We start from the raw sequence: 18,179 nt of genomic DNA on the forward strand, positions 1-18,179 counted from the left end.
TGTTAATACAGGGAAAGTGTTGTAATGAATAGGAAATATGCATTTTAACATGTGATATGTAGCTGGAAGATTGATTCTTTTTTGTTGTGGAGCACTCTCAGCCTTCATTAACTGAATGTTAAGTTTTCACTTAACCTGTATAACATCCTTATCCTTCTCGCCTTTAATATCAAATGGCATTAATCTCTTCACGGTGTTAAATGTTCTGGCTTTGCAGAGTCACATGAAAACATGTTCCCAGCCCCTGCATGAAGATACTTTTGGTGGGCACTTGAAGGTTGGCTTAGCTCAGATCGCTGCTATGGAAATCTCGCGTGGTAATCACAGGGATAACAAGGCTGTGGTGCGTTATTTGCCTTGGCTGTATCATCCTCCATCTGCAATGCAACAAGGGTAAGAACGTCTTGACCCAAATGGAATGATAACAAAGAACTTGAAACAGATGTCTAAATGGTAGGGGTAGAATTGTCTTGTTACAATACCAGTAAAGTTACAGATACTATCATTAAGACGTCTTAGTACTTGCACATAATTATATTTCAGACAGGTATTGTTATTTGGAGGTTAGTGATTTGCATTTCCTCACAACAAAATACAGTGGTGCCTCGCAAGACAAGCACCCTGTTTAACAACGAAATCACATTATGACAAACTTTTTGCGATCACAAAAGGGATTGCAAAACGATGTTTCCTATGCGAGGCACCACTGTACTGTATAGTGATTTGAAGTCTAAGAATATAGCATATCCTTCAACCAAAAAATGATACATGGATGAAAGATGTTTCAATAAGGCGGCAAATTTCTTTTAGCTCCTTGGAACAAATAGATCATGTAGGACTGTTTGCTTTGCCCATGTCTATTAGTGTATTATTGTTAGCTTGAAGAATTTGCACAGCATTTTGCAGGCAAAATCTTTCGGATCCACGCTGACTTGGATGCTGTAATTAATACAGGTCTTACAGATATAACTATGACTCCTGCTTGTCCTGTGTTGATGGATAAGTTTCAGTTTTTGCACCCTGATGATGTGGACAGGATCCCTGGAGCAGTGAAGGCTTTCATTTGTCTGCTAAACTCTTGCCCATCCTGGCTTATAAAAGCTTTGTTTTGTCCCCCATGTTATTTAACATCTACATGAAACCTCTGGGAAAGGTTGTTCAGCATTTTGGGGTTCAGTGTCACCAGTCCGCTGATGACACCCAACTCTGTCTCTCTTTTCCATCTAAATCCAAGGAAGCGGTCTCAGTTCTAAATCAGTGTCTGGTGTCAGTAATGAGGGTGAATAAAGTGAAACTTAATCCAAACAAGACAGAGTTGCTCCTGGTCAGTCAAAAACCAGATCAAGGAATCGGATTGCAGCCTGTGCTGGATGGAGTTACACTCCCTCTGAAAACACAGACACGCAGCTTGGGGGTGCTCCTGGATTCATCTCGGAGCCTGGATGCCCAGATTTCAGCGGTGGCCAGGAGTGCCTTTACAGTGGGGTCTTGACTTAAGAACGGCTTGAGTTAAGAACATTTTGACTTAAGAACCGCTCTCATAGGAAAATATTGACTTGACTTACGTACTTAGATTTGAGTTAAGAACTGAAAAACCACGTGGGAGGCAGGGAAAGTGCAAAATTGGAACTTTCAGTTAACTGTTGGCCAGTGAAAAGGGTGCCTGTCTGCTTCCTCACTCCTCCCAGCGTTTAGAGAGTGGATTGAGAGACAGTCTTCAGACAGCCTGGTACTGTACTGCCTGGACTGTATTTTCCCTGCCTTCCCTGAACCTTTCTTGACCTAAGAAAAAAAGAAGCAAAATATCCCCCTCCAGTGGTCGAAGGCGGAATAGCAGCTTCCCATTAGTTTCTATGGACAGAAAAGAGCAGATACGGATCAAATGGTTCTCAATGCATTCCTATGGGAAATGCAGATTTGACCTGAGAACTTTTTGACTTGAGAACTGCCTTCCAATACGGATTAAGTTCTCAAGTCAAGACCCCACTGTACATAATTAAAACTTGTGCTCCAGTTGCACCTGTTTCTTGAAAGGTCTGATCTGGCCACAGTGACACATGCTCCACTGGCTGCCATACTGTTTCCGGGCACGATTCAAAGTGCTGGTTTTAACCTATAAAGCCCTAAACAACTTGGATCCAATATATTTAAAAGACTTCATCTTCCTCTATGAGCCTGCCCAGGCATTAAGATCATCAGGAGAGGCCTTTCCCTTGGTCCCACCACCCCCTCACAGGTGCACACAGGAGAGGGCCTTTTCTGATGCTGCTTCCAGACTCTGGAACTCCCTCCCATGGGAAGCTAGGCTGGCCCCATCTTTGCTGTCCTTCCGCAGGCAGGCAAAGACCTTTCTCTTCAGGCAGGCTTTTCCTTAATGACTGGTGGTCTGAGAGGGTTTAAAATGGACTATTGTGCTCTGTTGTTTTAATATTGATCTTAGTTGCCACTTTTATACAATACTTGCTTAATTCTTTTTAAATATTTATATACTTTTGTTAATCTTTTAAATACTGTTTTAATGATGTGAGCCACTTTGAGTCCTTTTGAGGAGAAAGATGAGATAGAAATATTTGAAATAAACAAACATAGAAATAAATAAATATAAAAATTGAGTTTATTATTGTACATCATAATGACAAATGTTGGGATGATGATTGTAGATGACCTACAAGCCCTTATATACTATTTGAAACAAATGAATCATAATAAAAATTGTTGTATGTGTACTTTGCTTTGCCTATGTCTTATATGCATTATGAAGAAGATGGTGATGATTAGTATTCTAGAATCCTATTGAATTTTAATCCAGATCACGTGAATTTCTGAAATGGAAGTAGAAGATTTCAACTAATTTACAAGATGCTAGCTGCATAACTGGTTGCCTGCCTGGCCATGTATTATTCACATCATCAAGCACATGGCTCACATGTTGTTAATTACAGTGGGGTCTTGACTTGAGAACTTAATCCGTATTGGAAGGCGGTTCTCAAGTCAAAAAGTTCTCAGGTCAAATCTGCATTTCCCATAGGAATGCATTGAAAACCATTTGATCCGTATCTGCTCTTTTCCGTCCATAGAAACTAATGGGAAGCTGCTATTTTGCCTTCGACCACTAGAGGGGGATATTTTGTTTCTTTTTTTCTTAGGTCAAGAAAGGTTCAGGGAAGGCAGGGAAAATACAGTCCAGGCAGTACAGGACCAGGCAGTCTGAAGACTGTCTCCCAATCCACTCTCTAAACGCTGGGAGGAGTGAGGAAGCAGACAGGCACCCTTTTCACTGGCCAACAGTTAACTGAAAGTTCACTTTTTGCACTTTCCCTGCCTCCCACATGGTTTTTTTTCAGTTCGTAACTCAAATCTAAGTACGTAAGTCAAGTCAATATTTTCCTATGAGAATGGTTCTTAAGTCAAAATGTTCTTAACTCGAGCCGTTCTTAAGTCAACACCCCACTGTAGCTGCAATTTACCAGCACAGCTTATGTTATTTTACACAAATCCCAATAGGATTCCGGCCATAGTTTATTATTATGCTTTATAAAAACAAACATTGATATCAGTATTACATTCAAATTGATGCTGGTTATTTGAGAGAGGATTAAGCTTTTGAGACAGTAAGAATCTGAAACCATGTCCTCTTTCCCAACAGACCCAAAGAATTCATTGAATGTGTATCTCACATCCGGCTGCTCTCCTGGCTGCTTCTGGGGTCCTTGACACATAATGTTGTCTGTCCAAATTCTCCTTCAGTCTGTATGCCCATTCCACTGGATGCAGGCTCTCATGTTGCTGATCATCTGATTGTGATCCTGATTGGATTTCCAGAACAGTCCAAGGTACAAGAATGCTGCATGAAAATAGCAACTGTTTGATGTGCAACTAAATATGATATACAGGGTACCGCCTAGATGCTGCCTAGCTGCCCTGGGAAATTAACAGAAACACCAGGGTTACAGCATCTTTGCAGTGATTCTGAAAAGACCTAGAGGTTGGTATGCAGGTGTTTGCTGGGAGGCAACTGACCTGGGACCGTAGCCAATTGGATGGCCATTCCCAATTTCTTATTAACACTGTGCGGTGTTAGCTTTCCTAGCTCAGCTCTATGTGGACGCTTTGCTCACCAAGTCCCATCTAACCCCTGTCTGGCACTTAAACTATGAATCCCTGAATGCTAAATTTCCCTTAGGTCTGAGTTGGGGGAACTCTACCTGATGGGTTGTGGCTCAATTTACCATCACATCTTGCCTTCCTTTAGTTTTTTTAAGTGAATAAAAAGAAGCTTAGTTGTGTGGTCCATATTTTCCAAAGCATGGTAGGATAATATATTTAGTGCGCCATCAAAATATAAAAGGGGATGGAGGAAGGGAGAAGTAAGCTTTGAATCCTCAGAACGTTTAATTAAACTAGGCATCACAAAACTTGGGGAATGGGACAGGAGAAGCAGAAAAGTTTAAAATCCATTCTGGGTAGATGTTAAAAACTATGGAAACTGCAGTTACATGCTGTCCAAAATGGAGACTTCCAGCATGGAGAGCAGATAAGAACATAAGAAGAGCCTTGCTAGATCCGGCCAAGGGCCCATCTAGCCCAGGTTCCTGTATCTCACAGTGGCCCCACCAGATGCCTCTGGGAGCATACAACTAGATACCTGTCTCCTGATACCCCTTCCCTACATCTGGCATTTTAAAGTACCTTCCTTTTAAGCCTGGAGATTATATGTTCCCATCATGGCTTGTAACCTGTGATGGACTTTTCCTCCAGGAATCTGTCCAATCCCCTTTTCAAGGCATCAAGGCCAGATGCCATCACCACATCCTGTGGCAAGGAGTTCCACAGACTAACAAAATGCTGGGTAAAGAAATATTTTCTTTTGTCTGTTCTCACTCTCTCAAAACTCAATTTGAGTGGATGTCCCCTGGTTCTGGTATTGCGTGTGAGGGAAAAGTTCTTCCCTCTATCTATTTTATCCATCCCCTGCATAATTTTATATGTCTCAATCATGTCCCCCCTCAGGTGCCTTTTCTCTCGACTAAAGAGCCCCAAGCACTGTAGCCTTTCCTCATAAAGGAGGTGCCCCAGCCCAGTCATCATTTTAGTCGCCCTCTTCTGCACCTTTTCCAGTTCCACTATGTCTTTTTTGAGGTGCAGCAGCCAGAACTGTACGCAATACTCCAGGTGCGGCCTTACCAGCATTTTGTACAATGGAATTGTTGGCTGTTTTATTTTCAAACCCCTTTTTTAATGATAACTAGCATGGAATTGGCCTTCTTCAATGGGTTGATACTTTTATCGAGCTGTCCACCAGCACCAGAAAGAAAGATCTCTTTCCTGATCCATCACATACAGCTCAGAACCCATTAGCTGATAACTAAAGTTTTTAATTTTTGCCCCAATGTGCATGACTTTTCATTTTCTTATACAGTATACTGAAACGCATTTGCCATTTTGCCACCCATGGGTCTTCACCACCCGGGAAGATGGTGTTATCTCCTCCTAGGGATGTGGGATCAGTTGACCCTCTCCATCTTTGTAGACAATGGGGTCAACTGTCCCTTCACTCCTTTTCATTGTTTTAGTGAAAAATTTAGTGAGTTGCAGCCAGTGTATTGGTTGTAAGAGGACAATTCCAAACTTTATCCACATCAGAGCCTCAAAAAAATGACTTTTTCATGTTCTGATGCAGTTCTGGTGAAACTGGATGGAATGCAACATTGTGCAAGTGGACATTCCACTTCCCCTCATACAAGAGGACTTTCCTCTCCTCTCAACCCAATGGAGCCCACCAAAATTTGGGCTGGAAAAAAATTCAGAGAGGCGACTGGAAGGGAACGGGGGAATTTCGTCCTCTTCGTTTTGTTGATGGCAATCATTCCATTAGCAGGAAGGGTTAAGTGGAGACTTCCCTTGTCATTCCCTGAATTCCACAAGCCAGAGGGTTGGATGGATGAGGACAGTTCCTTGCCATGACCTGCTAAAAAATGTGACAGAAGCACAAGTCTCAAAGTGCGGTTTTTCTCAGAATCCTGGGTTTGCTCATGGAATTACATAGACCAGACAGTTTTATGAGTCTCTTTGGGAGATCAAGCTGTAACCGCCTCCATAGATTCTTGCAGGGGTGACAAAACTTGCAGTACTTGCCTTGCTCAGAGTTGTTCCATCCAGTCATCCTTGGTCCACAGAGCTGTGCGTCCGTGTGTGTGTATGTGTGTGTGTGTCCCCATAGGCTTTGGCCTTGCCATCCCTTTGCCTGATCTGAGGCTGTGAATATAAAGTGCCTGTTTGAATATGTTTGAATATAGATGAGTTGTCACATCACTCATCACATGTGGACAGGAAACAAAATCTGAGGGCATTCTTGACAAGGCTGTTGTTGATTAGGATTACTTTGATAGAGGTTATTGGAAGAGGGAAATAATAATATGTCGTCGTTCTCTGTAGGAGAATGTTATATATTATTTGAAGACCAACAGAGGTTTTCTTCCCCATCCCTTCTTTCTCTTCCTCTAGACCTCCGTCTTGCACATGTGTTCCCTTTTCCATGCCTTTATCTTTGCTCAGCTGTGGACAGTATATTGCGAACAAGCAGCAGTGGCTCCCACAGTCCAGAACCAAAATGAATTTAGCTTCACAGCGATCCTCACCGCCCTGGAGTTCTGGAGCCGCGTGACGCCGAGCATTCTCCAGCTAATGGCACATAACAAGGTGGTGAGTCAGATGCCACGGCTGAGGTTCCGGGGCTGATTTCATTCAGTCCTGTATAATAGACAAGGCATTTAAAGCTGAAAGCCCTGTGTCTGTGTATTGAGATACAGATCCACATGGCAGCATGGGATAATAGATATGGGTGGTGGTGGTGTACATGCGGAGCAAGCAGTCTCCATTTTGATAGGTTTTAGAAGTGGCTGTGCCCTCTCTCTCTCTCTCTGTCTCTCTCTCTCTTTCAGTGGTTCCCAATTTTGGGTCCCCAGATGTTCTTCGAACACAACTCCCAAAAAATCTTGGCCAGCACAGCTGGCAGTGAAGGTTTCTGGGAGTTTTAGTCCAAGAACATTTTGGAACCCAAGATGTCCACTGATAAAAGCTCCCAGAATGACTCACCAATACTTGAAAGGGGACCATTGCCATGCAGTGATCAAGCTTGCAAGCTGAAAGGTGTGACACAGAAGGAAAGATAACTGGGATGGAGCAGGGAAAAAAAAGTAAACTCGGGTGGTTGGCCTTTTGGTTACAGTGTTTCCTTCTGGTTCCGGTATATAAGCACCTCTTCTCCTTTAAAACAGGAGCAATTGCTCATCAAAGAAACAATCATAACTTCATCCAACTCATTGGATGAAGGAAGTCTATGGCGTAAATCCAGTTTGACAGTGAATGTTTGTTACCCTAAGTGTGAATGATTAAACTTTCTGCACTAGCAGTCCCTTCTGTACAATGCCTAATGACACAACTGCATGCCACAGGGACATCCTGAAAGGTGATCAATGGGTCCTTCCAAGTAACGATGGAACACATTGTGAAAGGGCAGTACAGTAGGACCTCCATATCTGCAGGAGAATGGTTCCAAGCCTCCCCATGGATGCTGAAAAACACAGAATGCTATTTTAATAGTGAAGGCTATACATAGAACAATCTCTGTGTCCATCTGGTGGCTAGTTCTGGTAATGACATTATAGAAATCTCTCTAGCAAAATCTATACATAGCATGGTCTCCATCTCCCTCTAGTGGCCAGTTCTAGTAACGTCATCATTATATACTATATATAAAATATTTTCAGACTGTGGATAAGTGAATTAGTGGATACTGATTCTGTGGATAAAGGGATCCAGCTGTATATGCTGTAGGTAATATCATAGTGGGTTCTGTGAGTTTTCTGTCTCACAGAATTCATTATGACGTTACCCATAGTGGTTTGCCTGTAAATTGGTTCACTGCAGAAGAGTTGAAATTATATGTATCACCGCAATGGGGACGCAGTTAGTGCTGCGGGTTAAATCACTGAGCAACTGGGCTATTTGTTGGAAGGTCAGCAGTTCGAATCCATGCAACAGGGTGAGCTGCTGGCTGCAGCTCCTCCCAACCTAGCAGTTCAAACGCAGGCAAATGCAAGTAGAAGAATAGGTGCCACCTTGGTGGGAAGGTAACGGAGTTCTGTGTTTAGCCATGCTGGCCATGTGACCACAAAAAGTGCCTGTGGACAAACACTGGCTCTTTGGCTTACAAACCAGGATGCGCATCGGCCCCTAGAGTTGGACACAACTAAACTTCATTGTCAAGGAAAACCTTTACATCACTCCACTACAACAGAAGATTTTTCTCTATACCAGATTGTTTGCTCTGAAGAAAAAATGAAGAATTATGTATTCATACCTCTCTGATGAATTATAATTAATTGCTTCGAAAAATAAACAGGATTTAGATATACAGTGGTGCCTCGCTTAACAAGCGCACCGTTTAACAATGAATCCGCATAGCGATCTATTTTTTTTTAGATTGCTAATGCGATAGCATTGCGATGTTCTGATTAGGCAAAACATCGCATTGCAGTGATTGGTAAGCGTTTCGCTTACCAATCTTCGCATTGCGATGTTTTTTAAAACAGCTGATTGGCGGTTCCAAAATGGCCGCCGGGTGCCCAAAATGGCCGCCGCAAGTGTTTCACACCCTGCCCTCGCTTACCGAGGGCGCGAAAATGGTGGTGCTATGGAGGAACTTCGCTGAACGGTGAGTTTGGGAGCCATAGGAACACATTAAACGAAGTTTAATGCGTTCCTATGGCTTTTTCCGTTCCGTTTAGCGATTTTTCTGCATAGCGACGATTAATCCGGAATGGATTAACGTTGCTATGCGGGGCACCACTGTAACTGATTCTGAGAGAGAATCCAGTAAATTAAAAATATGCCTTTCTATTGGAATTCTGATGAATGGTAACTATTCAGGGTGGGGTGTTGAAATGGACTTTCAAGGGCTAGTGCAAAGTTTGGAAAAGTTACCATTTTTTTAAATTACAACTCCCAGAAACCTGTAACCAGCGTGGCCACTGGTTATGCTGCTTGAGGATTCTGGAATGTGCAGTACAAAAACTGATTTTTCAAAATATTTTAATTCTGGGCTAGGTAAAAGATTCTACCTAAAGGTTCAAATTAGGTAAAATGAAATTTGGCTGAAAACAGCAATGGCCAGATTAAACATGGTTTTCTACTTGCTTGCTGGTTATTTGAAATTTTGTTGGTTATGCATTTTTCTTATTAATTGCTATACGAATGAACTGAAGTTAATCGTACCAGCCATGGCTTTTTGTTTTCCTGATGTTGTTGTACTCCGTGTTCATTTCCCTCTAGATGGTGGAGATGGTGTGTCTCCATGTGATCAGCTTAATGGAGGCTTTGCAGGAATGTAATTCCACTATATTTGTCAAGGTAGGCCAGCTCTCCATTGGGAACCCATGGGCTTTTTAAAAATAACTAGATTCCAAAAGGCTATGCATGGCATTTTGTGTCCACTTGCGGGTTTCTCTACCACCAAAACCACCTCACTTTTCTCTCTGCCCCCTGAAAAATGGCTCCAGAGGACTGGGGACTCTCTGAAGTAGTATTTTATTCAGTGCAAAAATTTATCTACAGAAGACAATAGGACTGGATTTTTCCTGTTTCAGAGCTAGGTTGAATAGTAATTCTATTATAATTTTTTAAAATCTAAATAAAATAAATAAAATTTTTACTCCTAGCCTTCAAGTACTTGGATGCATCTTGGATGCAGCTGAATAATAAGAAAACAGCTGTCAGTGCAGCTTTTATATAACTTGGCTGTACCTTTGTCCAAAGAGGATGTAGTTCTTAACAAACTAAGGGACAAAAGAGAAGAGCTGAATATAAACAATCCTAGTTTTGGGATCTGATCCATTTCCTTTGGAAGATTTCTGTATTATGCAATGCAAAAATGAAGGGAAAGAGTGTTTAGGATCATTAAACTGGAAAAAGCTGTCTGAATAGGTGCAGAAAGTTCAGCCAACAAAGCATGAGCAACAGAGGTTGAAAGAAAGCTTTAACAACTTCTGGATTTTTTCCCCACTTGCTGTTCCTAGTCCTATCAAGAATACTATTGCTGGCTACTTACAACTTTGAAAGATGATTCAAGGTGGCCTTTGCCAATCCAGTTACCTTCTAGCTGTGTTGGATGTCACTCTCATCACCCTTGCCAGTATGCTGTTGGAGTACACATCTGGAAAACCCCAGCTTGGGGAAGAACGAAGAGCAAGATCTATTCCAAAATGCAACACTTGAGCTGGTGATAGGACAGTTCAGAAGGGCAAGTTGATAAGAAGCATTCCTTTAGCTCCTTGTTTGGTACCATAGCATCAAAAGGAAAACTGAGAAAAGTATCTCCAAAAATTGTTTGGCTAGAGAATGGTTTGCTTCCAGGGCCAGTTCAAGGCATCCAGCTGAGTGAAGTGAAGGGCAAATGGATGCCCACCTCCCATTCCATGTGCCAATGCTGATTGGAGTACGACAACAATGGTAATTGAGATAGGATCCTCCACCCACACAACCCAGGCCAGGTTACAGGGTGCAGAAAAGGCTGCATGGCATACAAGCTTTGTTTTCCATTAGAGAGAAATAGCTGGGGGGATCTGAAGAATGGTTAAGCAGCTGCCACTGCAATTGCTGGTGTCCCTCTGTATCTCCTAACTGAGGCCTCATGATGTCCAAGACTTGGGCCAGCCCTCTGCTTGTTTGGAACAGAAGAGGGTTATTCCCCCCCACCCCCCACAGGCCATCACTCTGGGAGGCCAAGAAGCAGGTCTATCCTTATCATGGCACATTCTTCTAATTGACAGCACTTTTGCTCATATGAGATACCATCATCATCAAAGCTGGAAGGGACCCACATGAGCAAGTGATAGACATAAATGGGTACCTTTCACAGAAATATCTGCAAAGGCGAATCAGATATCTTTGTTGGGGCTTTGCTTGTAGACACCATTCCCCCCCCCCAAATTTGCAGGGGTTACAAATTTTTAAATGCAGTTTCCACATGAACGCACCGCTGTGATGCTTTTCGAAAGGTTATGTGTCCTCTCCATGTGTTACATGATCAGAAGCAGGCCAGAGATAATGCTCATAAAAAGAATGTCTGGACCTAAAATCTGTCCATCTGGATCAGAACAAGGTCCATCTCCAGTTGAGTTTGGGAACAGTTATACCTCATTTTTCCTCCAGTGAGATCTCTTCCTTTCCACCTCGTCCTCACAAAATCCACGTGAGAGAGACCAGGCCGCGAGAGAATAACTGGCCCATGATCAAGCACTGGCCAGAATTCTATTTCATTTTCATACTGGAGTAAGTAAAATGACGTAAGTTACAGCAGGAAATTGCAACTAATTTACAAGGTGCCAGGCAAATGGCTGATAGCATGCCATCGTATGTATGAGCAGGTGCATGACACCTCGATGCAGTTTTGTCAGTGTGTCCTAACACAATTTCATGCATTTCAAAGTAAAACCCAAATCTGTTTCTGGCCAGTGAATAGCACAATTGTCTCTTGCAATCAGGGCAAACCCTTAATTTCTTCCTTCTTGTTAGAAATTCAGGTTTGTCCAGCTATATCTCTAGTTAATTGATAGTCACTACAAGGACCTTTGTTCCTAGCATTTCAAAGCTTTGCAGTCCACAATGTTTATTTATTCATTGGGATTCCATAAACAATGTTGTTGCTAAGCAGTGTGCTGAAGATGGACTGTGACTCTCACCCACCTCTAGAATTCTGCCAAATGTTGCATCATCCAATCCAGCCAATGAAATAACATTCCCTGAATAGCACTTTATCTCATGCTGTCAATACTGATTACATTTTCCATGTAACTCTTAGGACCTTAATTGGAAAATTGCAGATCTTGATGCCATTTAGAGGAACAGTTTTGAACAATATGTCAAACTCTTTCAGTAATGTTGGAACATGTCAGAAAGGTCTTCAGGCTTAATGTAAACCTGGTTTACAATTATAAAACAAAGCAAAATGCAAAATCATTCTCCCAGACCTCTTTGTTTCTTCCATGTTGCAAATAAATACAACTTGAGCTATCAAATATGGAAACTGGCACAGTTGTCAGTCAAATGGGAGCATGAAGTCAGTAATAATAAAAAATGGCAGACATTTGGTTAAGTATCATTCCCAAGATATTACAGAACACTACCGCTGATGCATTTCTAAGGAACTTGTGAGTCACTGTTTCTTTTGCAGTGGCCATTTAAACATACTTCTTATTGCAGTGTTGTAGTGGCTAGATTACTATTCAGAGTCTTTGAAGAACCATGAAATTCAGTTTAGACCAATTCACCCTGCTTTACCTTTTAGGGATATTGTGAAGATAAAGTAGTAATGGAGGAGTGCCACATCTGCCATTTTGAGCACATGGGAGGAAAAGTGGAATATAAATGTAACTAGTAAATAAATAACATATGGTATTTTGAATGAAAGCTATCTCACATCTACAGAACAGGTGAGAAACATGCTGCCCTCTAGATATTATTGGACTCCAACTCATATCTACACCAGTGAGCATGGTGAATTGTCAAGGATAATAGGATTTTTCCATCCAAGAATATCTGCAAGATTGCAGGTGTCCGATCCCTGTTCTATCAAATGTCATGCATCATCTTCAGGACATTTTTCCGAGACCGACATGCTACCTATCCATAGGAAAAGGAACAGTCTAAACAAACAGTTAAAAGTGTCTTGTTAAAAGATCACCACCAACTTTTGTTAAAGAAGTGAATATCTCTCCAAGACATTTTCTGTTATTGCAAAATTTGACATTCAAGATTTCAGTTCTCTGTGTAAGGTGTATGTAAACATGCTCAGATATTACCAGCTCCCAATGAGAATGCCTTGGTGTAAGGAAGTAACTATGAAGAGGAAAGAACAAAAATGAAAAGTACAAGTTCTTCTTTGAAAAAATACATTGTGATCCCACCCTTCTTCCCCCCAGAAAAATCCTCAAGGTGGCTTACTTTATTCTCAACCTCTCCTTGTTGAGAATAATGACGTTGGATGACCCAGTACATTTAATATATGTACAGTATTTGTAGACCTGTGGAGTTATTCACATGGAACAGTCAACATGTGTACAATCTATGTACAATACATATAGAACACTGGAATGTTGAAATGAATGTCAATAAGGATAAAATAATTTTTATAACTTAATTTGGAAATGGTGCTTAACTTCAGTGAAACTGATAATTATTTTAAAACGTGTTGGAGATGGTGCCAGTAGATATGTAGATATTTTCATATGTGGTGGGAATGTAAGTATGTACAGTACTGAATTTTTGGCAATTGTTGTTTAAGGAAATAAATAAAACAAGCAATTTAAATTTAATATATTCGCAAAGGCTTTCACGGCTGGGATCTAATGGTTGTTGTGGGTTTTTCGGGCTCTTTGGCCGTGTTCTGAAGGTTGTTCTTCCTAACGTTTCGCCGGTCTCTGTGGCCGGCATCTTCAGAGCATAGAGAGTGCTGTCCTCTGAAGATGCCGGCCACAGAGACTAGTGAAACGTTAGGAAGAACAACCTTCAGAACACGGCCAAAGAGCCCGAAAAACCCACAACAACCAATTTAAATTTAGCTGGGTGTCCTAAAATTTTACCTAAAATAGCACTTTTATCAAAAAATGAAAAGGAGGTGGGTAATTGGGCAACTAGAGAATTAGTTTCCAGTCTGCTAATATCTGCAAAACTGATTATTGTTAGGAATTGGAAAACGGCTCAAAATATATATTTTTAGTGAATGGTATTGAGAAGTCTGGGATATGGCAATTAATGATAAAATTAATGTAAGAGTTAAGAGGGGGGTACTGCTCAGAGATGTGTTTATAAATATACTGGGACAATTGATTAGTTTTGTATTAATAAATGGGAAGGGACAAAGCAAACTCAAGCATCTGCATGATTTTGGAAGGAGAGGGAGCTCCACACAAGGGTAAATGGTATAGGTATTTTTCCCCAATGGTCCCGGTACACTATGTATGTAGGTTTTTCTTTTATTTTTTTTCTTTGTTACATACTTCTATTATAGCACAAATACTTTTATTGATTTTTAAATGTGTTATTTCTCTGTATTTATTTTAAAAATAACTTTTAAAAAGCAGACTATAATGTACATAATACATTACACAGAACACTGCTTGGTCAATTAAATTTTTTTATTTAGATGTTTAAATGGTTTTAGATGTGTTATTTCTTTGTTTGTGCTTGTTTTTAAAACTAATTTTTAAAAAGCAGCCCTTAAAATACATCATACTTTAGACAGAACACTGCTTGGCCAATATTTCCTTGTGTTATCTCTGGGTTAATGTTGTCAGCACAGTTCTTGGTTCATTCTTCAGACTAAGAACATCGATTGTACCTCTTTCGACCAAGTGTGACATAATGATGCGGTGCTATAATGAATTGCAATAGGTGCATTATCAGTATGCCTTGTAGAGTAATGCAGGTTTTCTGTTTTCCATCAGCTCATCCCAATGTGGCTCCCAATGATTCAGTCGAATCTAAAGGTAGGTTCTGCCTCTCAACACCTAAGTTCTAATCTTTTATGTTTGTGAAGAAAACGAGTGTAGCAGAATTTGTGTCCATATCTAAATCTGTTCACTTATCATCATCAATCTTAGAACTGCAGAACTGGAAGGAATCCTGTGGATTATGTCCAGTCCCTGTCAAGGAGGCACAGTGGGGAATTGAACTCGTAACCTCTGGTTCAGCAGCCAGATACCTAGCCCACTGCACTATCCAACAGTTCTCTTCCTGGTGTGGCTCATATTTCCATGCACATGGTGCAATCCAAAGATTAATACAAAGAATCTTGGTTGCGTTATATCTTTATTGAATCGTTCAGAACGTATAAACAAGGCAATATTTCAAGTTCCCCAGAATTTCTTATGTAATATATAAAATGGGTAATTGGAAGAAAGAAAAGCTTGAGACTTCTTTCTAGTCAGATATATATAGTGCCCATTGTTCTTGAGGAATGACTGCAGACCAACAAAGCCTTCAAATTCAGTGAAAAAGGGGTCAAGTTTACAGTCTCTTCTCTCTCACTGCTTGGGTGTGACAAGTGTAGCTTCATTCATTACTTTGTCTGACATACACAGGCCCCATGTGTTGACTTAGAGCACTAAAATAGAAAGCAACACAACAGTCAGCAAAACAGGAGTCTATTATTTCAGCGCTGCAGGCAAATTTGAGTGTCAGATTAAGTGGCTCTGCCACATGCAGTAGTCTTGAGAGTAGCATTTCAAAACTGTAAATTATGTAATCACCTGGCATTCATTCTGATGGCATTTAGACATCAGGTAAGAACTGAGCCTTTCTCTCAGTCCCACCATTGTCACAGGTGCATTTGATGGGGACACGGGAGACAGCCTTTTCTGTTGCTGCTCCCAGACTTTGGAACTCCCTCCCACAAGAGGCCAGGCTGGCCCCATCTTTGCTGTCTTTCCGCAAGCAGGCTTTTTCTTCAGTCCGTCTTTCCCTCAGTGACTGAGTGGAGTTGTTGAATGGATTGTTGTGCCTTACTGCTTTGAATGTGTTTTGGTGTTGTTTTTGTCTACTGTGTTGTAGGGTGGAAATTGACCCTTTCTAGTATTTGTATCTATTTTTTGGTTTTAAATATTGTCTTTTAACAATGTAAGCTGCCTCGGGTCCTTTTTCAGGAGAAAGGCAGGGTAAAATATTTTAAATAAAGAAATAAATAATATTTACCCCAGTCATTTAATTAGCTATGTTGCTGTTTCTTGGTTTATCACACATGATTGTGTGAAAACATGCATACCTATATGTTTCAATTGACTGCATTATGCTGGATTTGAATATTAGTTGCATTTATTCTAAATTAAAAAAAAGTTTGCTGAGTGGTTTTGAGGTCTTGCAGCTGAAATATTTAAAACAAAGAAATAAAGAATTTGCAGCAAAATGCGTGTTTCTTTATCTTCATAGCACTTATCTGCTGGGCTGCAGCTCCGCCTCCAAGCCATCCAGAACAATGTGAACCACCATAGCCTTAGAATGTTACAGGGATCCGTCCAGATGAACACAAACTCCTCCGTTCTCCGCAAATGGCTGCAGTGCACCCAGTTCAAAATGGCTCAAGTGGAAATCCAGTCATCAGAAGCAGCATCTCAGTTTTATCCTTTATGACCCAAGAAGGATGTTCTAGGAATTTATGTTTGGTCTAGCAATAATAGGGCTAAAGCTATAAGACAAAAGGCCATCTTTAAAAAGTAGATAATAGTACTGTAGCTACACATTCCTGTTGTTTTCTTGTAGGCATATAGAAATAGGGGGGAACGGGTTAATAGAGAATGGCCTGGCTGTGCCCACCTATCAGTGCAAGTGTGTTGTCGCTGTGGCACATGAAATTGTATGACGAGGCTGATCTCGCAAATGGCGTTCGCTAATTTAGGCCTGAGCTAATTTGTGTAGCAAGATGTTTAAATACACATGTTTCCAAATGTTTCCCTTTTTGTTTACAAGGAAAAGCCTTCTCCCTTCTTATTTTTTTATAGATTTACATACCACAGTTGCGTGTTTTCACAGATGCCTCTGAGTGTTCTTTGATGCCGCTCTTTTTACACATTAACAAAATAAGCAGGGTTTTCGATATCTTCTAAATACTTTGTTGTTTGATCTCGTTTTGAAACTCAGACTCGGAAATGCAATAACGCTTGCCACAATGAGTAATGAAGAGTTTTCTGCAGGGTTTTCTTTTTGTTTCCAAATGATCACATTACAGAGGCTGGCTGGCTGGCTGGCTGAGGGATTATAATTTTTCCAAGCCCTGGATAGAAGCCAATGACTTTCAAGTGAGCCTGCACCTTTGGGTGGATTGTTTGGCCCTTGAATCAGGATCCGTAGCTTCAGGAGGAACCATGTAAAGTGCCAGGAGACCAAAGAAAGTGAGAGGGACTCCTGTCTGCCCTGGAATCTCTATATTTATTGACACACATTCCATTGGCAGGGCTGGGAAGAAGAATTTCTTATTATCTTTGAGGAGATACATTAATCATAGCCTGCCTTTCCACCATGGGAGATAAGACAGTTTAACCTTGTTCTCTTTCTCCCTCATTTTATCCTCAGAACTACCTTGTAAGAAAGGTCAGGCTAAGTGAGAGTGATGGGTTCAAGATTACCCTCAGGAGTTTCCAGACTCCATGGGGACTGAAACCTGCATCTCCTGTGTCTGATTCTAGCACGCTAACCACTACACTATACCGGATAGTAGAATTAGTGCTGGCATTTTGCCTAAGGCACTGAATACAGACGAAGCCAGTCCCCCCGGACTACGAAGTGCACTTAGGAATTAGGTGGTTCAACTGTGTCTGTTCACTTGTCTCTTTACTTTAAGAACTGTTAAGTTAAATACTTGTAACTGTGTTTTGTTGCTGATAATTTTCCTGCGGCCCTTAAACTAAGTAACCCAGTGTACAGGACAATCTGTATAGTACAACCTGTATTTTATTTTCTTCAACAATTGTACACAGTAAGATTCAAACTAAGCCCCATTCCTGTGGCCATTGGGGAGATCACAAATGCTACAGGCTTCCGTAGGGAAAAGGCTTGGCGTTGTAGATTTGCATATAGTACATAAAATTGTAGAAACACTGCATAGAAAGTGATGTTAAATATTTTTAAAAAATGAATTTTAATAACATTGAGAAAGACTGATCCACTGAACTGTACAGAAAAGCCACCTGTTTCTTTGCAGGAGACTTGGACTGGAACAGTTAGACTCCTTGTAATTAAAATTTAACCTTTTCTAAAATATATACAAACATAATTGAGATTTACTGTATTTATTGCATAAATCCTTTGAATAAAGGAGTAAAAACTGAAGCTTTGTATTGAAATACTGTAAAAATGCATAACTCTTTACTACTGTATTTAATGATACTTGGTTATTATTTTACTTCAAATAAACTCACTAGCCTATTATTCTGCATTTGTCATAATCTTTATTTCTGTATGCACCCATTCCACAGCAGAGTTTTTGTATAAGAGCAACAGCACAATGGCTGAAAATTTTCTCCACTGTAGGGGTTCCGTGTTGCCAGCCCACCAGCAAATACATTGTGGATTTAGGTCTAAATACAATTTATAGTCCTAACCAGAGTGGACACGTGGAGTCAGCTGGA

General features: G+C 40.8%; 1 protein-coding gene across 11 annotated transcripts in view; it reads left to right on the forward strand.

The window, feature by feature from the left end:
* Positions 1-17,979, forward strand: part of UNC79 (unc-79 subunit of NALCN channel complex) — a 172,596-nt gene extending 154,617 nt beyond the window's left edge. For 9 of the 11 annotated variants that reach the window (XM_072986600.2, XM_072986604.2, XM_078383740.1 and 6 more), the window contains 6 exons: positions 218-393; positions 3,647-3,833; positions 6,505-6,702; positions 9,334-9,411; positions 14,505-14,546; positions 15,985-17,979. In XM_072986600.2, the coding sequence (XP_072842701.2) occupies positions 218-393; positions 3,647-3,833; positions 6,505-6,702; positions 9,334-9,411; positions 14,505-14,546; positions 15,985-16,185 (882 nt within the window). In that variant the 3' untranslated portion in view covers positions 16,186-17,979. The remainder of the gene's footprint in view (positions 1-217; positions 394-3,646; positions 3,834-6,504; positions 6,703-9,333; positions 9,412-14,504; positions 14,547-15,984) is intronic. The other 2 variants (XM_072986602.2, XM_078383742.1) reach the window with 1 other exon arrangement.
* The last annotated feature ends 200 nt before the right edge of the window (positions 17,980-18,179 follow it).

Source organism: Pogona vitticeps, chromosome 1 (assembly GCF_051106095.1).
Source record: "Pogona vitticeps strain Pit_001003342236 chromosome 1, PviZW2.1, whole genome shotgun sequence".
Taxonomy (NCBI): domain Eukaryota; kingdom Metazoa; phylum Chordata; class Lepidosauria; order Squamata; family Agamidae; genus Pogona; species Pogona vitticeps.